Below are 24,989 nucleotides of genomic sequence, written 5' to 3' on the forward strand. Positions count from 1 at the left end.
TCAGTGGTGTTCATTACAGGGATATTGTTTATGGTAATTATTCAAATGCTTTAAAAATCTTGCTAAGTCTGATTTTAATCAGATTCTTTTATTTTTCACACAACTGTAATAAAACAATTCAACCCAAAAACTGTTATTAGTGTTCAATAATTTCTCTTTTATGGCCTGGAAAGAAGTGGAACTAACAACAAACAATTTTTTAAAATTATGGACTACAAGCTACTCTTTTCATTGTCCTGTCCAAGTAAAAGATATCATAAAAACAAAAAGTAAAAATGGTAAAATAGTGATAAACAAGATTTTTACAGCATAGATGAATAAACTAAGTGCTCAATATTTATCAGTATTAATATACCCCAAATGTTCCTGTAATTCCAGTGTAGTGAAACCTACATGAAATTTGGTTCAGATTTCAGATCTGTTTCCCAGATGATTATACTGTTATATACCTGCCGCTCATAACATTCTCATAGATCATAAAACATAAAATACACAAATGAAGCCTAACAGGTGGAAATTAGGAAATGAAAAGCTAACTTAGAATATAGCTAAATGTAATAGCAAAAGCTTTGATGCTGCAGGGATTTTTTTTTTTTTTGTGATTATCTGTGACTCCACGTGGTGGAAGAATCAGCCTGAACCCAGTGGGGTGAAGGGCTGGTTCCTAGGATGTCACTTTTGTTGTCATCAGTAATTAGCTGATGCCATCCCCAGTGCCATGGCACCCTATCCTACTGGAGATTCAAAATGCACTACTGGCTCACAGTGTGCATCTACAAAGCTTTCAAAGTCTAAGTATGAATACTTTTAAGAACAAAAATTATTCATGTGGCTAAGAATCTGCATTATCTGGTCTTTTAGCCACTGACTTTTTAATTTTGAGAAAGCAGCAGTGGTAGCACTTATTCCAGTTAGACAGAGCTCTCCCATTAAGGATGTGCATGTGAAGGGGGGTTATATATATAAAAAAATAGAGACATGAGAGAGATAAAAATCAGCCTCAAGGAACTCTTGAGCCAAAATTTTGAAATGTTTCAATTTACGAAAGCCTGGCTTCAGAGAGTGTCTGGGTATCCCAATTCAACTTTGTTTTATTAGAAATATTTTATATTAATTTGGACCAATATTTTCAATGTGAAAAAAATTTAAGATATGCCATTCTTTCAGGTGTATGCAAATGAAGAATATAAAACATTTTTAGTTTCTTTCAAGATTATCTAATATGATAGAAAGAAAAACAGGTCTGTTAATACTAGATACATGTCATTTTTAATGTCAAGCATTTTTTTACTGCATTGAATGCATAAGGGATTTAGATTCATCTGTCTTTTACTAACCAGTGTCAAGACTTTTCTAGATTCTAGTCAGTTATTTATAAACAATAAAAATTCATGTGCAGATCAACAATCTTGCTACAAACCAGATTTTAATATCAAATAAGCAAATCTCTGTCCTCTGCTTTAGAGAAGACACAATCAATTCTAGCTTCTTTTATACACTGCAGTTATTGCTACTTTTGGCATAGATGATCTGGCTCCAAATTTGCTGTGGGTAGACCAATTTTTTTTTTCATTTTCCCAGTATAAAAATAAAACTGCCTTTATGGCATTCCTGATGTTACACTATCAAATTGCATAGGGCCTTCCATTCTGGGGAAAGCATGAACAGCAAAAGAGAAAATGGGGGCAATTAAGAAATTTGCCATTGGCCCCTTTGAAAAGAGTACAAAGTTTTGGATTTGCGTTGTGGGGTGTGATGTGAGTCAGTCACTTGGTTTTAAGCAGAAGAATAACACAAGTAATGCACTGGTAAGGTTTTGTCTGATAATGTAAATAGACTTAGATTTTGCTGATATGGCAGTTTTTGTAACATTTTTCTCCTTTATATAATTTTTCCCTTGCTTGGTTTTAGATATTAAAAAAACAGAAGCCTGTACAATACTCTTGGACATTTTATTTGTCCAATTTAAAATTGATCATTGCATTATTATTCTCTGATACTGCAATATCTCTACTTCCTATCTTATTTCTAAAATAAATTAGCAAAAGATATGAAACAAAGTTATATTTCAATATACTCTCTCTCCTTTCCCTTAGTTTGCCTCTATTTATTTAAAATATTTGATTTGAGCTTTGAAAGAAAAAGAAAGACCATGTTGGGATCTGACATAAAATAACAAGGCCACCTGGAAGTGATCATTTATACCATGTGAGGGTCTGGTAGCATCACCCAATCCACACATTTTGGTGAGTGCTGGGAACAGTATTTCTGACAAGTGATTTCCTGAAGGTGACCTGGATTGTGTCTGTCCTGAGATGTGTCATGCTGTGATCTGCACTGCTGCAATGGCAGCGTGCACCATGTTAGCAGTTACAGGATAATTACTCTTTTCACTATAACCTACCACTTTTTTTTTCTCTCATTACACACTAGCAGGTTTGAGAGCTCACTTGTTCTCTTGCCAGCTAATCAATTTGCCCACCATCTGCATGTAAAGAGCACCCAAGCAGTTACAAAACTGACTGGTTCTTAATACTGTGGTTTCCTGGGAGCTATTCATTGGCTCTCCAGACTTTGGAGCAGCAAGAGAGGATGCAACAAAAATGAAAATAAAACTCTGGTGTGTTGTATTTGTTTTTGTTTTGTCTGTTTGTTTTTAGTTAAAGAACCCCAGGTGTTTTTCCTTTGAAATGTTTTTAATAATGTACAAATTATTTTGAAGATTAGCTATAAGAGCCATGAATAGAGATCTCTCCTGGCACCCTGAACATCTCAGCAAATCAGTTCATTTTATTGCAGTAGTGCAACCTCTTCCTCAGAACCATCTGCAACACTACTGAGATTTGAAAGCTAGAACACAGAAAAAAGACCATTGCTTAATGGATAATGACCAAGGACATTCTCAAACTCACTGCACTTATCTTCCAGACAAGTGGCCAAGCAGCTGAAGCACCTTTTCATTGGTCTCACTCCCTTATGAAAGACACAAACACTACAGAAGCTAGAGAACTTCTCTAAAAAAAAACAGCCGATTTCTCACACAAATCTAGTGTGATATTCCTCCTCAAAATCTTTGCTGGACCTCAGTGATGACCAAATAGAATGAATTAAGCAGTGACCACATAACAGAACGAATAAACAGCAATGAATATTCAAATGGAATTAACAAAATCAAGCTTCTTATGGGCTCATGTAGCCAAAAGCAATGATGTTCCACTTATTGGGAGTGATCTTGCAGTGGCTGGAGATAGTATTTTTCAGTGCTGCCAGTTTGAATGTGTATCAGAGTACACTGACACTAAAGAAAACACAGATCTCTGTAGAAGACAGAAGACATAGTGTTTGTAGGAACAAAGCAAAAATACCAACACTTGCAAGTAGTCACTGCAAAACACATCGAGTCTGGTGATCTGTGCACATCACTGTGACAGCAGCAATAAATCACAAGCTCTGCAACTGTTCAGAGGGAAGGTTTCCTGTGAACCTGAAGCCAAAGATTAAGGTGCATCACATGATATTGGATCCACTCCATTCAATAGATGTTTCTGGTTATCTTATGCCAAAAACATACATACCATCTGTCTTGAGCATTTATGAAATGTTACTTCTGTGATATCTACACTGTGAACAAAAGAGGCTCTGCTTTTGCCTTCCTGTAATTTCATATGATCACATCTCTCAGTAAGATACATTATTCTTAAATGATCTCTTCAACTGCAACTTCTGAAAGTATAGCTGTTGGTATTGAATTGCACCTTTTACCTGGTTACCTGATCAAAGGCATTTATCTATTTAATTCCTACTGACTTCTGTAAATTTTGACAAAATAATGCTATTCCACCAGAATTAAACATTAAAATCTCTTATACAATTCAAATCTGAAAATTTTCTAATGGCTGGAAAACACACCAAGAAAAATCATCAGCATAGCAGTGAAATAGAGTTGGCCAGTAGCAAAGAAAAAAGGTAGTAGATAAGTATTCTGATGCTATTCTGGTTGCAAGGAAGTTTTTTCTTTTGATGGATTTAAGATTAGGGTAGCACCAATGTCATTTCTCAGCTACTTGTCATCCTACTTGATGCAGACATCTGACATCTCATAAAAATCTGATGCTGTTGAAGCTCAGCTTCTCTCTGGTGAACTGTATTACAAATACAACCAAATTTTCAAGGTCATAGCTAGGATTCTAAGACTATTATAAGATAAAATTAAATATAATGCATAGAATCTCATTTGCATTTCTGTCATCTCTTATATGAGCATTTATGAAGGAGTATAAAGGTGAGTAGCTCCAACCTCAAGAGTGGTGAATTTCTGGAGGAATTGGCTACAAATGTTATCTCAATCTTCATAGTCTCTTCTTCTTGATGAAACATTCTGGTTCTTCACATGTTTTCTGGCTAGCATTGAATAGAAAGAGACTAGTAAGGAAACAACCCATATAAAAGCACTGTAGATTTCATCTTAACTCCTTCTGCAGGCCCAGTATTGAGACATCTTGAGACATTTTCATGGTATTTGTTGCTAGCTTGTGATGTGCTTTCTTTTTTGATGTTTCCCTCTCCAATATCATAAGCAGATTTTTCCTTTGGAGTCTGTTGCAAGTATTTTGCAAAGAACAAATTCATCTTGTATCACCTACACAAAGTGACAATGCTGTCTTCCATTTTTTGCAGCAGCAGCAATGCTGAAGTTACTCATAAATTGTGCTGTGCATTTGACATACAGCCAACAACTGGAAGAAGCAAACTCACCCCTCCCCAGTTATTATTCTTCATTCTGTAATTTCACTTTATTTACCAGACACTGCTAGTTACTGTGGTACATATAATTATTCTCACTCTTGTCAACCCAGAGAAGAAAGACGCAACCCTCACCTGATTTGCACATGTCAGTTTTATGTAATCTTCTGAATAATTAATGGAACCATATAATTGAGCTATTTGTATGAACAAGGTTTACATGTGGTTTATAAAGATTGCTACTTTTTTGCATTTGTTTATAGAAGGAATATATATCCTCTCACCTAGGTATTAGTAATAGCTTTGTAAAGTTTTAAGGAAATTCACATGAAGAATAGGAGAATAATACTAAAGAGATTAACAAACCCAGGAAATTAGACAACTTTGAAATTGAACTTAAATTATCCTCTTGTGCCTGCCTACTGCATATTGCCTTTATTTTGCTGTGTTTCTACTAATAATAATGGCATATTTGCTTGTGAAAAGTAGAGGAAACCAGTGGGCCAAAGCCATATGTAAAATATGTTTCAAATTTCTGCAGAGTGGGCTAAATGTGTAATCTAGTGTTTCTTTATCAGGCAGCCATCATATGTCTGTATGCTGCCTGTAGCAACAGATAGCAGTAATATAGCATCCTGTAGCAGTAATATAGCATTCTGAATTCTGCAGCTGAGAAACACATCAAGCAAAAAAGCTGTGCCTGGTTCCAAAAGTACTATGTGTATTTCTTCTTAGCTGAACAGGCAGGGTTATTAGCAGGCAGTGTTTACCATTACTTTGGAGGAGGGTTTGAGGAAGAGAGGGAAAAACTCTAGCTATGTTTAGATGTCCCATAGGCTTTCTTATGCCCTCCATGGGTTGATTAAAATCATGTGTTCCCACTTGTCCCTTATCCTTTATCCCCTACAGAAGGAGCAAGTAGCAATAATTTGCAGCAAGATTTTTATGTAAGTGTCCCCCTTAAATGGGCTTTGTGCAGAAGGGAAGCATATGGTTCTGAAAGAGCGTTAATACCCAGGTACAGCTGGTCTTTGAAGATTTTAAGTGATCTAGATACAAAGAATGATCAAATGCCTCCCAAGAGAGACTGTGGCTGTTCTGACACAGTTCTTCATAGCAAGTGTAACACTTATAGGGAGATGCCTATGGAAACCCAAGACTAGATTGAGGATTATATTGGCAAAAGAAAAATAGACATATTGGCCAGTAAGACAAAAATTAACCCCTCAACATGACCAGCAGTAGAGAACTTAATCACAGTCTACCAGGCTGGCAATGAAGAAAAGCAAACTGATTAATTAAACTATTGTTATTAGTTAATGCAACAACCAAACATTCTCCATGACAGGAATGTCTCTGTGCCAGGCTTTTATTATCCTGCGGCACTGGCAGTCCTATTATTCAGAGAGTTTACATTGAGAGTTTTGTTTGCTGGATTTAAAGACGGCTATCACAAAAAGATTAGAGTCAGACCTTAGTCAGTATGAACCTTGTTTCCTATTCAAAAGACTAATTTGTTTTAAAGAAAAATTGCTTTTAAAGAAGGAAATATCTAAGGCAATGGATTTATTTGAGGAGCTGATCCGAAATAATGATGTTCGATCTGTATTTTTATTGTACAGAAGTATCACATAGTTCCAACCATACTTAATCAGGCTTCATTACTGCATAACCCAGAGTCTCAAATGGAAGTGCAAGAGCTGAGACTGGGCAGTCATTAACTGTTCTTGTGCAGGGTAAAATTTCCCAAGGTATTTGTTCCCAGGAGAGACCAGATTGCCAAAGGGATAGAGAATAAACTTGATATAGAGAATCTGAAATTCAGAACAGAAAGTTCACAACAGAAGGTTGAGGGAGCCTGGAAAATTTATGAAACTCTTATAGTTTCACAACTGCAAGAGGTAAATTAAAGGAGCAGTAGAAAGTCAAGAGGAAAGATGGAAGAGAATTGTGTCATCCACGCAGTGCTCTGAGGAGCCTTGTCTCACTGAGATTGGTAGCAAATCCAAAGCTTACTGTCAAATACAAACAAGAAAGATAAACTACAGGATCAGAATCTGTGGGCCAATTCTGCAGAAATAAGGTTAAATTTTGCAGGACTTCTCAAGGTAAAAATCTGTTTCAGAAATAAACCACTATTACATATGTATTTATAGCAGCAATGAAAATGAAGCTGTTAATATAAAATAAACACAAATCCATCATTTTTCTTGAATTCTGCAGCAAGAATGTTTGCAGATAAGATGTAAATCTAGTCCTGGGGCTGCCACTGGATAACATGCCTCTAACTAGAAGGATTAGAACTACCATGACATAAGAAATCCTAAGCTAATTTGGAAGTAGAACAGCTGAAGAAAGGCTGTTAACAGACGCTGCAATTCGAATGCAAGGTTAAATTGCTTCAGATTATTTCTATCTGTGCTGATACTAGTGCCAGATGTGAAAGTCTGGGTGAGATAACCACCTCTGAAACCACCAAATCTTTCATAAGTCAGGAAGTTTAAGAGGCAAGATTGGAGATATTGTACCTATGAGTGTAATAAGAAAAAGTTCCTTTTAACCTTTTCTTGTAAGACTATAGCAATAAAAAAAATGGAAAAGAAAATTATGTGAAGGGAGTTTCATTTTTTTTTTTTATAAGGAGACTAAATATATTAAGGATAAGTAAAAATTGTAAGTTATGGTAATTATTTTAAAGTAACTAAAAGCTAAAAGTTGCTTCACAGATTTTTAACAAAATATGTCCAAAATTGAATACCTTGACTAAGTAAATTCTCAAACCAAAAGTAGATGTGGTCTTAAGTAGGTTCAAGCTGTGGTCTTGTTCTGTAATATCCGCATGTGTATTTTATAATGTTACAGGTTATTAAGCATGCTGATGCATAAAAATATGCAGAAATGTTGGCTGCTCAAAGATCATACAGCACGAAGAGATACTAGCTACATAACAGATTAGTTACAGCTGGATGATTTGGAACCAGAAGGCCTAACATGCCAGTACAGGGAAAATTTCACTCCGTTTACGCAACAAGACTGCTTTACCTAGGGCAATAAAACAATGCCTCTGGATTGGGTTTTGCAGAACCAGGGCTCCCTTGTGAAACTGCACAATAACTTGGGCATGACAAAGATGTCACAGGATCAGGGAGCCCAGCAGAGAAATTCAGCTGCCTGGAAAGATTCTGACTTGAGAAATTCTGATTGCTTGAAGAGTTGAAACAAATAAAGAATTAAGCTTGAGGTTACAAAATTAAAAATGGAAGTCTATACTTTTGTGCTGTAGTGTGTCTCTATGAATATTTTGATTCCTTTAAGTAATTGAGCTCTATTCTGTCATCTTTATCTTTAGAAAGATTTCATTGTGTGAAGTGCTTAAGATTTTCTGCTTTTAGATTCTCTTTTTTGCAGAGGGGTAGGGGTTTTTCAGTGAAAATACATTTCAGCTTTAATATCGTATTTCAGAATAATTTTTTTTGCTGTGCTTTGCTCTTTCCCTTTGACGGCCATCATTGCTGAGTAATGCCCAGGGTCATACTTCTGAAAAGCAAATTCTTCCTTTGCAGCATTGCTGCAGGACCTATGGCAGAGTGCATATCCAGAGAACCAGGTGCTCATCCTTCTATGAGATTTAGGTTAGTATATTTAGTAAAATACAATAATTTTCTCCTGAAACAGATTTCCACCCTTAAATCTTAGTGCAAAAAGTCACTAGAATTCAGCTCATACTTAGTATCAAAATTGGACCAATTTCTCTAATGGGGCATTAAGCATTAGTATGGCATTGCAGAGGACTCAGGCCCTTCATTGCTAAATCCTGCTTCAATAAAACAAAGAAATTCTATTACTTGCAGAGAAAGCAGAAGTGGACCTTAAATCACATGATAATTCAAAAGACAATTCTTGTCCTAGAGGAGTAGGGGGGTTTGCCACTGAAGGTGATCAACAAACAAATCCTGACTATGATGCTTACTTTTGGGGTTATTTGATGGGGAAAAGCTTTTTAGCAAGGCCTGTTGTGATAGGACAAGGGGCAATGGCTTTAACTGAAGGAGGGTCAATTTAGATTACATAGAAGAAAGGAATTTTTTACAGTGAGGGTGATGAAACACTGGCACAGGTTGCCAGGTGAGGTGGTAGATGCCCTGTCCCTGGAAACAGTCAGAGTCAGGCAGGATGGGGCTCTGAGTAACCTGGTCTGCAGGAGTTTTGGATTAGATGACCTTTAAAAGGTCCCTTCCAACCCTAACTATTCTATAACTCTATTTTTACAGTCATATGGCAGATCTTTAGAAGGAACTTAAAATTATTCCCATTTGTAATTTGATTTCCACTCCCCTGTTCAGGCATTTTTGTTCAACTGGTTTTATAGTTGGCCAAGATAAAATAAGTCTAGTTGGTATATGACATGTTACCTCTGCAGTAGATGAACATATTTTGATTTCTACAGCACTGAGTCAGCATTCTGATGAGTTAGCATTTATATTCCCGACAGCTGTTTATTCCTCTCAATGTAATTTCAGAGATAAATGTCCAGAAGGGCTTTGCTGCCCCAGATCTATCAGAAAACATATTTAAGATATTCTGTGGTATTTAAATCATAAAAAGAAACCTTATTCAGTAATGCTAGGACAAAAAGTGTTTAATTTTTAACATTAAATATCTAATTTATTCCTTAATATATTATTTTGAAATATAATCTGGTGAAAAAGTCAACGTATTTTTATTTTCTGTGCAAAATCACATAATTGGTTTCTAGGGACATTACAAATTTAAGAAACCTACAGAAACTTCCAATCAGTGTTTTTACTTTACTCCTTAATTTAGGGTTGAGAAAGTAGCCTTGAGAAGAAAAGAAGAGATAAGACCCAGTGCACATAAAGAACCAAATGGTTCCTGGAACAGCTGATTGATTGTGTCTTACTAAAGCCATGGGAGTATTTGGCACAGTGGAACATAAATCTTGATAGAAAGCAGAAACAGTAGACAAAGATTCACTGAATTCTGAAATTCTTCAGGTAATGCTGCAGGGTTATGTTGGCAAATATGGTGTGGGCTATGGTCATTCATATGCTGTCATTTCAATCTGCATTTTTGGTTTTAGTCATCTCGTAAAGCAGTGCAGATGTTGCAGAGTAGCACAGATTTTATTTTCCTGCACCAGCCCTGGAGAATTTGTCGGGTGTTTTAGCACAGCTGCCTTAGCTTTGGACTTCAGTAAGGGTAAACTCTTTCTAGAAGATATTTCTCATCTGATAAAAGTGCATTTACAATATGGTAGGGAAATGAAATTTACTGTTAGCAAGATTATAGAAGTGCCTGTTTACTCATCCAAAAATAAAATCCAGTTATGAATCCCATTAAATTAATGGTTTTGATCATATATGGTGGCAATTAATTCTACAAATTACTTATGATTTTGCTAAGACAATAAATACTTAATTGTTCTGTTCTTTCAGACTTCATTTTGCCTTGTCACAGAACACATAGAAAAAATATTTCTAATTGTTTGTTTCATCTCCTCCATTGCCTACCTTTTGCCTTATCCTAATCTCTAGTCTGAATCAAACAGTGCCTTTTTTAGGCTCAGATAAAAAAGTATATTTGCTTATTAAACTAATAATATATTTTGCCTCATATTTTTAATTTTGTTCTTACTGATTTTTTTCTACTTTTCTGAGATAGAGTATAAAGAACAGTGAACAGTATTAGAGAGGAGTTTTCCAATAGATTCTTTCTGCATCATAATATTTTGTCTGCTCTGGACCACCAACCACCAGTTCTTATTAAACTTTCTGTATTACTGGAAAGTACTTTTGCTTTTTTTCCTCCCATGGTACCTATAAATCTAGAAATAAAGATAATAAGTCAAATTAACTTGAAGGCAATTCCATCAATCACATCTATAACTGTGTCCATAAATGAACATGCAAGCCAATGAATAAAACCATCATGGTTACTACTCCAGTAAAATAAGACTATTAAAATACAAGCAGTACTTGTGATGCTAAATTTAATAAAAACCCCAAACTTGAATGTTACTACCCTAAGACTTTTTCCCAAGTGTTTACTTATGTCCGTAAATGAGGTTAAACAGGAGGTGAAAATCCTCTTCAATGTACACCAGTGAAACCAAGCTATGATGCAAACTTTATTGTGGAAAGAAAATATCTTGAATCTAAGCATTTAAGATCATTTATTTGGCTGTGGCATGCACATCATAAAAATGTGTAAGTAGAAGATAATACTCTTTTTGATGTATTAATGAAGATTTATTTGGGCCATTTCTGTGCAAGTGTTGCATTGCCAATATAGACTAATGTATAGCTGTCTCAAAAATCATTAAATGCATCATGAAATTGAACACTGGTTACAAATTTTTATTATTCCTTCCAAAATCAGTTCATTATTCTGTTTCTGTATTTATCAGTTTTCTTCTGGCATTATGAAACATCCTGATGATTGCAGTGTCTATACTGCATTTTGTGGATGTTTGTTCAACATTCCACTTAGGTTTAAAAACATGGTGAAGAATGGCCATTGGGGTCAATATACTTGTATAAAAGTGTTCTCAGTTTAATGCTTTGCTTTATTCCCAGATCAGTCTTAAAAGACATGGAAAATGAAAAGTAATTTGATTAATTGAAATGCTGCTTTAAGTGACTGTGTATATAGCTCTCTGCCTCTTGAGAAATCATTAGCTTGCACAGCAAACAGCTACACACACTCTCACTGCAGGAACTCTAAAAACTTTGTGCTGACCTTTGCAAGACTATTCATGCTGTATACAACACAAATTTTCCCAAACACTTACTAAACACATATATTGGGAATGATACCAAAAGCAACAATGATTTTTTTAGCTCCCCTAATAAACTACCTGTCCCTTGGTGCTATTGTTACTTCAGGATTTCAATGCCTGGAGCTCCCAGGTGACACTGACAGAGATTTATTCTAGACTAGAAGTGTTTACAATCTAAGTATGCCTTTATGGAAGTACTGCTATGACAAAAAGGTCAAAATTATGTTATTACATATAGTCTAATGCATTTTTTCCTCAGTATGCAAGTAGAGCATATGCCAACAGCACTCATATAAGAAATATTTTTATGGCAATTTTATGATGCAGTGCTGTTGGGTCTGGGCAGTAGCAAAGAATGTATTATTAATATTACAGAGGTAATCTTCCTAAGCATAGCCAAGTCTTAAGACAGAAGGCTTCTGTGAGAAAATCTTACTAAGATGCAGTCATTGTGCTACATTGTGTTTAAATGTAAATTAAATTACAGCAAGAATCTGTACATCCCCCAAGTGATGGATGAGCACAGTGCCAGTGGGAATGCACACTGCCAGCTCCAGCTCATCCCTCACACAGCCCTTCTCAAACCTGACACTTCCATGTCATTAGCCTGTACCAAAACCCTTAGGAAACCATTAGAGCAGGGAGGAGTCATCTTAAAACAAGACTGTTGGATGGCTGGAAATTCAGCTGCTGTGTCTGGTCTGCTCTAACAATGCCGACTGTACCTGGGAAGCAAAGGAAATTGAAAAAGGCTTCCCTGGACACTGAAGAGATGGCCTAAGATGCATATAGAAGTCCCATCACAGATCCCAGAGGGTGGGATTTAATTGGAATACCACTGTACTCTGATATTTTCTGATGCAAAGAACAATCTTTTGGGCATTCCTTGCCAAGAATAGCCAAAATTTAATGTAAAAGCCAAAAATTAGAGAAATTCAAAGATCAGAAAAAATGTTTTCAAGGGCAAAAGCTTGGTTTTAGGTTTTGTTGAAAGCAAAATTCAGAGAGAATAGACAAGTGAGGTCTGGATATTTTGAGACATGGGATATTGTGTGAAGAAGCATACATAATGCATTGCTATGGTAATGGTTGCCACAGTTGGTATCTTTTGTAGAAAAAAAAAATAAATTCTGTAAAAGTGTAGTTACATAAGCAACTGCTACTTCAGTCACAAGAGCAGTTTAGTTATCTATAATATCATAGAACTTCTCATATTTTACATTTTGTGTAGCAAGGGGAGCAGTTTACTGAAATGACAATTTATATAGAGGAGATGTAGATTTCCCTGAGGTGAGCAGCTTGTTAGAGTCTGGTCTTTATTATAACATACTGTACAATTAACTACAGAGTCTGATGGATGCTAATGTGTCAACAGTTGCAAGAAATGAAAATAAGAGACTGAAGAGTACTTAAGACGGTATTTCTAAAGTGGAAATACCCATAAAACTTGGGAAAGACACTTGTTCTCAACTCTTTATTTCCTTTTCTCTTCCTTCACTTCTCTCTTACACTTCTTTCTTCTGCTGTCTATAGCCATGGCTTATCTGTTCCAGGTTCCAAACTGAGATAAGCAGCTTCCTGTCAAATAAGCCAATGCTGCTGGATGAATTGACCTTGACATGACTGCTGTGATGCCAACAGCCACAAGCCAATGGTGACAATTGTTACATATTGTCACATGATTTGTATTGTTGATGCATGCCATAAAAATACCAGGTGGTAAAGACACAAAGGTGTGCAGTCCCTTGGTTCATCAAAATCTAATCTCTTGAACCTCAATAAACAATTGTGATCAGGCACAATCTGAATAAAACCTTTGCATATGTATGTTACCTGTAGTATTACCTCTCACTTTGCAAAACACATTTTTTCTGGAAACACATGCAGAATTAGAGATGGCACCCTCAAAGCAGGAATACTGGCAGTGACTGGGGCATGCCAAGTAGCAGGCGTTTGGAGGAAGCCAGTCAAGGTTTTGTCTTGGTATTTGCTGGCAAGAAATGGCTGTTTTTCTTGAGCCTTGATTGCACTGGCTCAGTGCATCCTCTCTTGCACAAGGAGGTGCATAATCCATGAGAATTTTCTCTCACACATCAATTTCATTAGGAGAGCAGGACTTTTTTTCTATTTCCAATGCCTCTCCAAATCACTCAGATGTGGAGAAAAACATGACCATTCATTAAGGAGCTCTGTACTCCAAGCACATCCTAAAACCTCTTCAAGGACTAACTGCTTCTCTGAGTAATCACTGGAAGTAGGAAAATATGAGGTGCAAGCACCAGAGCAGCACACAGTATTCCAGGTGCAAGCAAATATATCGACTGGCATAATTATGTTTCCTGGTTTGTTCTTTTTCTTTTCCTAACAAACATTTGTATTTTTGGATTGGTGCCATGCACTGAATTGACATTTTAATGAAAATGTCTATCTGTCACAATCCAAAACTTTCACTTTGAGTGGTAACAGGCAACTCAGAGTTCATCACTTTATTCATAAAGCCAAGAACACTAGCCCATGTATATAATTTCACATTTATCTACACTAAATGTCCTCTGCCATTTTATCAACCAGTCACTTAATCTTAAGGCCCATTTACAGTTCTGTGCACAGCTCTCACACAACCTACATTGAGTAAATGTACATCCTCAGCAAATTTTTCCACTTCACTGCTAAGATCTTCTTCCAATCAATTTTTGAGTTAGGATAAAACAATCCCCTGCAGAATTGTACTGGTGACTTCTCTCTGTATTGTCCCAGTGTTTGATGTGGTTGAAGCCTTGGTGCTGGGGAATGTGGCATTCAGGATGGGTCTGTAACGGTGCTGAGGAGCTGTGTGGTCCCTGGTGTAGGATTTCCTGTGTAAGAATCATCTGCAGGTCTGTGTTGTGCCTCATCCCTTGCACTCTGATCTGCACTCCAGCAGGAGATGATCAACCTGATGTGTGCCTTCCTCTGTGCCTGAAACACTGGGCAGGAAGTGAGGGGATTGTTTGGCATTTCCCAGCAGTGGAGGACTCTGTGATTTCCATCAAGATTCTACATTAACTGAGGTCTTCTCAAAAGGGATTTTTTCTATATGCAGTCCAGACTTAGGTTCTTTGTCATGTGATTTGACCCCCATGTTACATATCCCTTTTCATGTGATCAGACACACATAAGAGAGAATGAACCTCAGAAGTCTGACTTCACACTGAAGGTAGGACACTAAGAGCCTTTGCTAAAGGAATATTTGGGACATAGAAAAAGGTTTTTAGAGCATAGATAGTTTAACAATACACAGCCTTGTGATCCAGTACTCAGGACCCAATACAGCAGTTCAGTAGGGAAACTGCAGAAGATGAGTAGAAAGTCTGTGGTAATATGATTTGTTTTCATAAACATGCAAAACCAGTTAACATATATTAATCTGTTGGAGGTGAGTGAATATAGCCACACAAATAGAACCTAGATGATTAAATAGCTGTGGCTTTTTTACTGGGTTTGGACTTGATTTACCACTACAGTGCACTTAACTTTGCTGTTTGCATATGGAACATGGGTATGAAGGTCTCCAAATAGCAAGGAATTAAAAGTTCCTGAAGTGTGAGAATTATCATATCTCTGAATTTGTGCTCATACTCTTCACTGGTTTGTGTTTGGGTGCCCCTTATTCCTATTGGGGAAGAACCTCTGAATTTTGTTTGCCAGTTGAATGAAGGAAAGGAAGTATTTGCCACTATGCTTTTGAAACATCAAAGTTACATTTGTATGGGTTGATAAGGAACATTGGCTCATTATTGATGCTAGCAAATCAAACCAAAAACTCCTAAATGCCCTGTGTGTATCCTCTGCATCTCTGTGCGTGTGTGTGTGTGTATTGTGTCTAGGAAAACTGGGCAAACAAGTCATTATGCGATTGTTGCAATTCTAATTAATCATTCACAGTTATAATTTCAAATAGGGAGCCAAGGAATTGTACTGTGGTGCAGTACCATCTAGTGGCACCACTGAACAGGGCTTTATTGGAGACAAGTACTAGTGTTCAGTATTAACTGCCAAATGCTGCATTTGTTGATGCTTATTGTTATTGTTATTGTTATTAAGTTTCTGAAGGAACAGAAAACACATGCAAAAATTACATAAACACTCTACTACCTAAATTAGTAATGATGTTCAGAGGTGTCAGATGCCAATATATAACTGTCAAAAAAAATCATAAAAATCTGTGCTGTGGCCTAGATCTGCACTTTTTTTCTGAATAGATGATGTTTACATACTTTGTATACATTATTTTTTGTTATTTAAAGCAAGGCAAAGACTTTCAGCTTTACAATAGAACTTATCATTAGCAGTGAAGTTTTGCCACACATGAGCTTTGTTTCCCTGTGCAAAATGTTAATTTCCAAATGACAGATTCCAGAATATTCTGACTTGAAAGGGACCCACAAAGATCATCAAGTCCAACTCTTAAGTAACTTAAGGCAATCACATACATGGATTGAACCCACGACCTTGGTTGTGTTATTAGCACCTTATTCTAACCAACTGAGCTAATGTTGAAACTTAACTTATTTAAGAGCTGTAAACCACAATTCCAATAGATTCAGAAAGGCATATTCTACAATGGAACTCAGACATTCTAGAATTATAACAAAACTGGGAAATCCATAAATGATACTTCAAACACGAATTAATTACATGCACTATAAAGGATGTATCACATAATCATAATCCATTTACAGGAAAATGGAAAAATTGCGTGCAAAAATCTCTTGTTGCTCACATTGTGAAAATGGACAGCTTGTTTTATAACAACTACAAAAATAGTATCTGATTTCCACAGTTTGGATATCACTTATTCTGATAATTTATTTGAGAGCCTTTGTAACACAATCTCTTCTTAATACATGGGAAAGAAACATCTGTATTTACTATTAATACTACAGAGAGTTACCTGCTTCAGCATTTTAGTTCTCAGTCAACAGGAGAATATAAAATTTTGTTAAAGAAGAAAACCGAAAGTTTGAGGAAAATAGTAATTATTTTCTTTATCATATCTTCATGATTTTCATAGGATCAGCACCAACTGTCCAGTAATGCTTGAGAAATAAATAGAAAAAAACCACAACAACAAACCAACCAAAAAAACCAAAAGGCAACAAGAACAACTCACACCAAAAATGTATTGAAAACAGTACTAATTGAGGTCATATTCAGGCAATTACTGACCCAACCTATAATTCCATCCATTAGTCTAATAGAGGTTGTCTTGTTTTGAAGAGGGTATTCTGGGAAAGAAGGTACAGAGAGGACAATAAACAGAACCAGGACAATAATTTCTGTCCTCCAAACCAGACCAAGAACATATCCTTAGCACTGACTTGCAGAAATCATGCAATATGGTACTTCTGTCTAGTATTTTTGTGAGGGCATTCATAGATAAGCTGCTTGCCCTGAAAAGTTGTAAACCAAATCACAATAGGAAAACCTCAACCTTACTGAATTTCACTTGTTTTATAGACCACATTTTTATTGTACTATACAAGCTGACTTCAGGAAAGATTTCCTTTTTGTCCATTATTTCCCTAATGTGATTCTTTAGTTTCAGGCACTTCTTAATTGGTTTGGTTTTGTAAGTGAATTGTTTTGTGCAGTTAGAGGACCTTTAAAATCCAAATGGCACATATTCAGACAGTGAATGGCTATAAGTCTCCTGGAACTCCTGTGAATGTCTAATGAAAAGTGAGTTCTGACTGGGATTTTATTAATTGTGGGTATAGATCAGCCCATACTGTACAGTTTGGCAAATACTACTCTATTATCATTTCATGTTTCACTACTACTCAGGATCAGTTCAACCTCATACAACTGCAATTGTTTCACAATCATTTCAGAGTCATTAATTTTTATTACATTTCTAAAAACTAACGTAATCCAGACACTAGCTCCAACTTAACAAAACTAACCTAGGCATGCAATAGTATTGAAGCTTTCATCATTTGCTCTTAATATGCTACTAGCACATCAAAACAGGACAGCTTTTAACGATTTTTCAAGACATTTCTCAGAATGTTTCTGTCTTAGTTGGACAGAATTTCTTAACAGCTAATGAGCTATTGTGAGCTGTAGTCCATTCTCAGCTAGATTCCATATCAAATTAGGCAAAGCATGACTCCAAACACACAACTGCAAATGCTGGAACTGAATAGTAACTACATCAATTGAAGCATTTTAGGATTTTCCAAGGTTTTATTTCTCCTCCTTTTATGTTCAAATCTCTGAAGAAGAGACTTAAATCCCAGTATCACAGCATGTATCAGGTTACATGCTGTTCTTACATAGGTCTTCCTCTATATATATGAATAGTTTCTATTCATCTGAAAGTAAATAAAAATAACAGAAACTGTGATACTAACTTAGGCTGTCTGCCACACTCCAAGAAAATGTATGAGTAAAATATTCTTCTACATATGTACTTAGCCCTTGAACACTGAAAACTAGCAATGTCATCAATGCATTACATCACTACTGAATACCTGTAGCAAAGACCAGGGATAATTCCCAGCATTCAACAGCATTCAAAAATCAACATCCAAAATGTTCTTTATACAAAGCAGAATTGTATTTTACAAATGCCAGGTAAAATCAAATGCAATTAAACCCTTGAAAGTTTCAATGTTACTTCACTTATGCAGAAATTAAGTCTTAGGAAATGCTGTGATTATTAAAAACATCATGACAGTGATAATTTTAACCTGTATTTGTTGAATGACTGGTTCAGTTGCTCCTCAGCAGAAAGGCTTCCTTCTTGGTCACTCATCTGACAGGTTTCGTGAAGCTCCATCTCTGCTACAGCTCTCAGATTTGTTTGCTCTGATAACGCTGGGAAATGCAAATGGTCTGGATAACAAAGAAATTTCTCTAATAGCTGATGCATAATTAAAAATAACATCTACAATTTGATGTAATTCTGTCAGTGATGTTACATTTGGATAAGTGACTGATATAGGTAAACACAGTGTCTTTTGACCTTATATTCATAAAGTTGTTTCCCTATTCATATTTCCAATAGACCTGAGATATATAGGTCAGACTATTTATAGAAATTTGGAAATAATAAAAAGTCTTACTCCATGTAAATTTCTTCCTGGCCAATGAAGAGCTGACTTTCTATTGTATCATATGGGCAAGTAGTAACCAACTGTTTCTCCGCATGAAATCACTAGGGGCTTTGTTTTATATTATAGGAAGAATTGTAAGTAAACTAATCAAGTCACTAATCTTGATGCATCAGTGGGGCTATAACGCCACTTAAGTTACTGTGAGGGTAATTATTGGAAATTATGAGGTGAAAGAGTTCAAAGTATTAAAACAATTATGTGCAAGCAACAGTATATCCTTCGGTGGCCACATTTCACTAGCACAGTTCACAGTACTTGCAGTGAGCCACATTAATCCACAGCCTGAGTGACCTCTTGGAGTCATGCCACATTTCCAGCACCTGTCAAATGGTCCTTTCTGTAGGGCATGCAGACAATGGAAACCCATTAAAATAACCATATCTGCCAACAGGGACAGGTCCAGAGAACAGAAACTGGTCCCACTGTACATGCAGCTGATCAATAACAGGAATTGATTCTATTCTGTGTGCTCAGTCAGCCTTCCACAAAGAGTGTCTTTAACAAGTACAGTGGGCAGGATGGCACTGCTCTGGTAGTGCTGATGCCACATAGCACAGGCATAGCAGCTTCTCGTCATGCATCTAGACTGCATTCCTTCCTCTTGATTCCTTTGCCCTATCAGTCAGCTTTTAGAGGATGGAGAAGAAAATTATGGTAATGGAAATAATGAACAATGTTCTTTTTCATCACATCTTTCTGTGCACCTTGTAACACGGTTTATCAAAATTGATCTATAAAAATCCACAATGCCAGAACACATAATGCATTTTAATTGAATCTGCAATGTATGTGTGCATGAATTTAAACAGATTATTTGCATGAATTAATGTGTATATATAGCATGTGTTTTTCTTTGCCTGTTATCCAGTCAATTATTACTAGCAAAAGCAGATTCTAAAACTAGCTTTGCATATTTGATAAGCACTACTGGGGGAGGGGAAGGAAGAAAGAGTGTAATAGTGGCTGAGCTAAGGCAGCCTGAGGCATTTTTCTGCCTGCACAAGGCACAGACAGAATGGATTGGGATGCTGTTCCAACAGTATCCTTTACTCTTGGAAATGTGTGGCATTTGCTTTCTCCTTTTTCTCTGTATCTCCTGTGATGTTGTCAGGGAGACAGAGTCCTTGACTTGCACTCCTCTGCTGAGGCCATCCCCTTTAGAGCAGTGCTACCCCCAAACCTTGTACCCACTGGAAGACTGAAATCTGTTCTGTGACAGGCCCCTGCATGATCTATTTAGATGGCATAGAATAAAAACCCTCCCTGCACTGTCTCTTCAGTTAAATCAGAGGAAGCCCAAATTTTCATTCCAAAAAGTGTATTCCAAAAGACCTGGCTTTATAATGTATTTATAATCAATTGTATTTATATTTCTATGCTTAAAAAAAAAAAAAAAGATAGTGAAAAGAGGGCCTAGGTAGCTTTTTTTATAGCATTGTAGTCTGTGAAGTATTTTGTACATGTATTAAATTCCCCAGCAACATCCTTTGATTTTCTTGTTACTGCCATAAAACCTTATTGTAAATTGATCTTGAAAAGCTACATTAAATGGGCATCTTTCATAATTAAATTAGGGTAAAATGTCTGTTGCTTTCTCATGTAATTAGAACTCCAACTGTCAATTTTAAAAGTAATCAGGCTGTCAAGAGAGGGCACAATCTAGTTATTTCAAAGGTCAAAATGGTTTTATATTTCAAATTTTTTCATATTTAGTTTATTAATGTTTTTTACAGGACTCAGACTTATTTTATTTATAAATACTTGTAATTTTAAGTTGCTTAAACCTGGTACTGAATAGATCAGTGAAAGATGTGACTATTTTAATTACATTCTAAAAGGACATTCCCTATATAACCTTTGAGCACAACCCTGCAGTCATTGCTGAGAAAAACTCTAGTTGACTTGATAGACTGAAATTTAGAATATAACAGACACAAAAAATAAAAATAGGTCAGTAAGATATAATTGTAAGCACCCTACGCATTTTTCACATTACCTTTGCTAATATCTAGCAAAATATTGTTCCGCAAATAAGTACGGCTGGTGCCTGATGGCCAAATCACTATTTGATTAATTTCACTCGTATTGTTGATATTTAGGAATTCAACCCTTTTTCACACAGTTGTTTACAGACAGATACAATAACTAACAAGAAAAATGTGAACGGGATCACTTACTCGGGTTTTTGCCTACAGAACTTCTCAATCTATTTTTAAATATTTCAGAAAGCGTAAGGAACGTAAATAATCAGTGTTACATTTCTCATCTAAGCGTTATCAGTAATACCTAGAAATCCTTTTCACCATCCTGACTTTCATTTATTAATAGCAGCAATTTGAGTATTCAGCATTTTATCAGGTTAAATGTTCTAAGTATAACAATAAAATATATTTAAGATTTTTTTTCTCCTAATTATTTTTTATTTCATAACTAAAAACCATAAAGGTAGTAAATACTATCTCTGGTTTAGTGCAAGAGAGAAAGTAAACACTAATTATAGCAAATAACTATTAGTGTCAAAGGATTGCAAGACATTACCAATATACACTTAAGCATTTCAGAGCAGTGACCTTACCTTCATAGCCAAGGAGAAAACATGTCAGCAAGTTAGGAGAGACCTCCTCCAAAATGGAACAAAAGGCAGAGAAAGCACCTGGGCCTTTTAAATAGAGTTTATCTAGAAAATATTCTGTTCTCTTCTTGTAGCTCTCCTGAGACCAAATGTCTTTGTATTCCTCCAAGGAAAAGACTCTCTTGTAAACCAAATATGACAGCACTTTGTTCACATCCAGCTCTTCCAGTATTTTCTGTCTCTGATTGCTTGGGATTTCAGAGAGCCACTTACTCCTGTTTTCATTTTCTCTTCTGGTAGATTTTGCACAGTTGTAAAACCAAGACTTGGCTGTTCTTCCAAACATTTTGATATTTAAATAGAAAATAGAAAATTCTACTTCTGCATTTCTCGTGCAGCATTCAGTATACAGAATCAACATAATGTGGATAGCTAGAATGCATATACATACTGATGTCTGTGATTATTGTAATACCAATGGAATGAAGAAGGCCTACATACAAATTATAAAGAAATCTAGCTCAATGCCTGCAGCCTCCTAAGAGGATTACATTACACTAATTAGCCCTTTACAACTGTTAACAGCTTCTGAACCATAATGATGAGACTGAGAATTGCTTAGCTACTGTTACTTTTTAATTCTATAACTGATCTTCAAAGATATCTCTTTGCAAAAAATAATTCATTCTAGAAGACAGCTGATCAAATGGAAATAATCTGTACAAGCTGGTACAGGACATAAAATAAAGCATCCTTTGTACACTTTGATTTTATATTCCTCAGAGGCCATACCCAAACCACAGTACAAATACCATCCAATTCTTGTTCTTCTATAAAATATTAGCTTTAATATGGAATGAAATTACACATTTAGAAAGCATGTTTCTATATATATTCTGTAAACCTATATGCAAAAGGTAAAAAAAAAAAAAAGTTACAGAATAAGACCTTTTTTGTCAAGGTAAGTACATAACTACTAAGAATAACAACATTTCTACATGTCTATATTTTTATGCCATTTCCAAGCAAAATAAATCATGTAGCATTCGTTTCCTGAGCCAGGTTTAACAGTGGAGATTACTGCAATCCCAGTGGAGGTGTTCTGCCACTGATAATCATTCATTGAGGATCACACATTACATAACCTCCCTTATGCAAATGATCCTTAGTACATGGACTTCTCGGTCTTGTTTTCATACTTTCTGTCAACATAAATTCCCTCTATGGAAAAGCTATGAACATTTCCTGCCTCCCCTTCCTGTTTCTTAGTCTATTTTTTCTTTTTCTATTTCTTCCAACTGATAATGCATCCATGGCCTTGCTCATGTGACCTTACCTGCACTTTTCTAAAGGGTAGTTTATCTGTTGTGGAGCAAACAAAAATATTTTGCCAAGCTTTTAGTCCAATGAGTTTTAGAATATTTTCTGTTCTTGTAATCTTAAGTTGCAACCATGGTATCCTCCTCTCAGGCTTCTTCTGTTTCCTAAAGTTCAAGTACATTCAGTTAACATTAAAGTTGACCACTGACCATATCCTAACACAGGAATCTTCTTGTGTATGCGAGCATCCAGTTAGCCAGCGAGGCTTCACGGAATTGTTTGGCAGCATTGCCTGTCACCTTGTGGTTGTTTGCAGATACAACAAGCCTCTGTGTGACACATCATGTGGGGCAAGGACCATGGGTTTGTGTTTTATTTGAAGAAATATTAATTGTCTCAGTTTACAATGTTATGGCTTACTGGCCATAACGCTGCTGTGATCATCTCAGGTAGAGCTCCCTGTGCTCTGCACACCACACACCACAGAGGGCCCTCTGGGGGGACAGAGATGGTGCAAAGCAGCTGCCATCCCAACATGAGCCATCCTAACCACGAGCCAGGGAGCACAGCTAAACCAGCTGCACAGGGCAGAGAAAGTAGCCAACCTATCTGGCAGGTCTTCTAGATAGACTTTGGAAGGAGGCTTTAACTCTCCAAATTCCCTCTAGCTTTGAACATTCATAGAGGTAGTATGATTTTTTTGCTCTCTTCAAATTGTTTCTGTCTCATAAGTTCTACTAATTAACACCACATTATCTCAGCAAATAAAAGATCCTGATAGAGGATATTGGCACTGCACATATGTTAGACAGCATCCTCTGAATCAGCCTTCTCAGCCTTCAGAGGGGAAGTTCTTCCTTACTTCACTAAATGCCAGAGCAAGCCCAAAGTTACACGTTTTTGAGTTCATAAGGCACTACCCAAAGATGAGATACAGAAGATATAAATTGAATACATTTCTCAGAGTTTAATTTAAAAAACAAATCTGTGTTTATTCTATTGTGCTGATAACACTGCTTGTCATCAGTATCCTAAGCAGACTAATTATTTCTGCACAGTAGTGAATTTAAAAATTAAAATAGCAAGTAACCTATCAAATTCATAATGAAAATAGATTTCTAAAGGAAGCTATAGACTATGTTTTACTTTCACAACTGCCAATCTAACCTCAAAGATACACATCCTTGCTATAGTGAGGGATAGACAAAGGTGTTGCCAAGTTGCACCTCTTCAGGAAAGGAAAGAAGAATTGTTGCAAATGAAAACAGTGCATTGTTACCAGTTTGCTGAGGTATATGAACCTAAAATTTGTGAGTATACACTATAGGAGAGTCTTTGGACTTGATGCACTGAATAATTTACTTTTTTCTTCTAAAGGAGTACAAGTTTTGAGCCAGAAATCTCCCCATTATTTTTGCTGGTAAAAGAATATATTCTTATAACCTCAAATATGTTCTTATAAAGTCTTAAAATCACAAAGAATGGGTGATATAGGAAATGTATCAAGTGGCGCACAGTTACAAAATTTATCTCTCTACCTTCTCACAAACCATATAGTTATTTCCCACTGTGTAAATAGAAGAATAAAATGCTAAAATTCTGATTTGCTAATTGCCAATTTGGTAATAAAAGCCCACAGCTTTTAAAGTCTGAGTATAGATTAAAGGTGAAAATTTGAAAATGTGTGTTGAGAAACTGAACACAGAAAAGTGAGTGTGAAGTACAATCAAAGCAGGAAACTAGATAAATTGAAGATGCCAAGGAAGTGTTTAAGACAAAAGGATACATGGAAGTACATGGTGGATATGAAAGATTTGTGATGGAGAGCTATTCTTTTCCCAGAGTCAAGAACTGAGGTATTTAACTGCAATGACCTGTAAATGATGCAGCAGACTGTTGGGCTGTGCAATAGGAATTGTACAATTCTCCCAAGCTCTGAGTCCTAACATCTGGCAACTCAACCCTCTTCAAATTATTTACCTTCGTGCTAAGTTCTGCAATTTGTGCTAAGATGCTGAATAGTTTCAATCAGCCTGATTTAATAAGAAAGTGTGTCAGCCAGGAAGCATCTACTACAAATAACCTCCGGCAGTGTTCATTTGACATTGAAGTCAAATAAGAATGCAATCTGACCAACACGTTTTAACACTGACATTGTTTAATAAAGCGTTCAAGGAAAGACTGAATGTGGCACATGAAGCCATAGTCCACTTGACGGTCCTCGGTCATAGGCTGGACTCGATGATCTCAGAGGTCTTTTCCACCCCAACTGATTCTGTAGATATCGACACTTCCCAGCTGCTCACCGGCCTCAGGTAGGCTGATGAATCCCCGGCACAGCAGCAGGTGCTCCAAAAAGCGGATTGCTCAATGAGCAGAAGGGGCGATGGGAAAA

At 36.3% G+C, this 24,989-nt stretch overlaps 1 protein-coding gene across 1 annotated transcript in view; it reads right to left on the reverse strand.

Moving 5' to 3' along the window:
- Window positions 1-21,620, reverse strand: part of TJP1 (tight junction protein 1) — a 187,772-nt gene extending 166,152 nt beyond the window's left edge. Inside the window, exons 1-2 of the mRNA XM_077785881.1 lie at window positions 21,278-21,620; window positions 18,277-18,421 (exon numbers count right to left, since the gene is read on the reverse strand). Of these exons, the coding sequence (XP_077642007.1) occupies window positions 18,277-18,421; window positions 21,278-21,620 (488 nt within the window). The remainder of the gene's footprint in view (window positions 1-18,276; window positions 18,422-21,277) is intronic.
- Between the last annotated feature and the right edge of the window lie 3,369 nt (window positions 21,621-24,989).

The sequence above is a fragment of the Lonchura striata genome, chromosome 11 (assembly GCF_046129695.1).
Source record: "Lonchura striata isolate bLonStr1 chromosome 11, bLonStr1.mat, whole genome shotgun sequence".
Taxonomy (NCBI): domain Eukaryota; kingdom Metazoa; phylum Chordata; class Aves; order Passeriformes; family Estrildidae; genus Lonchura; species Lonchura striata.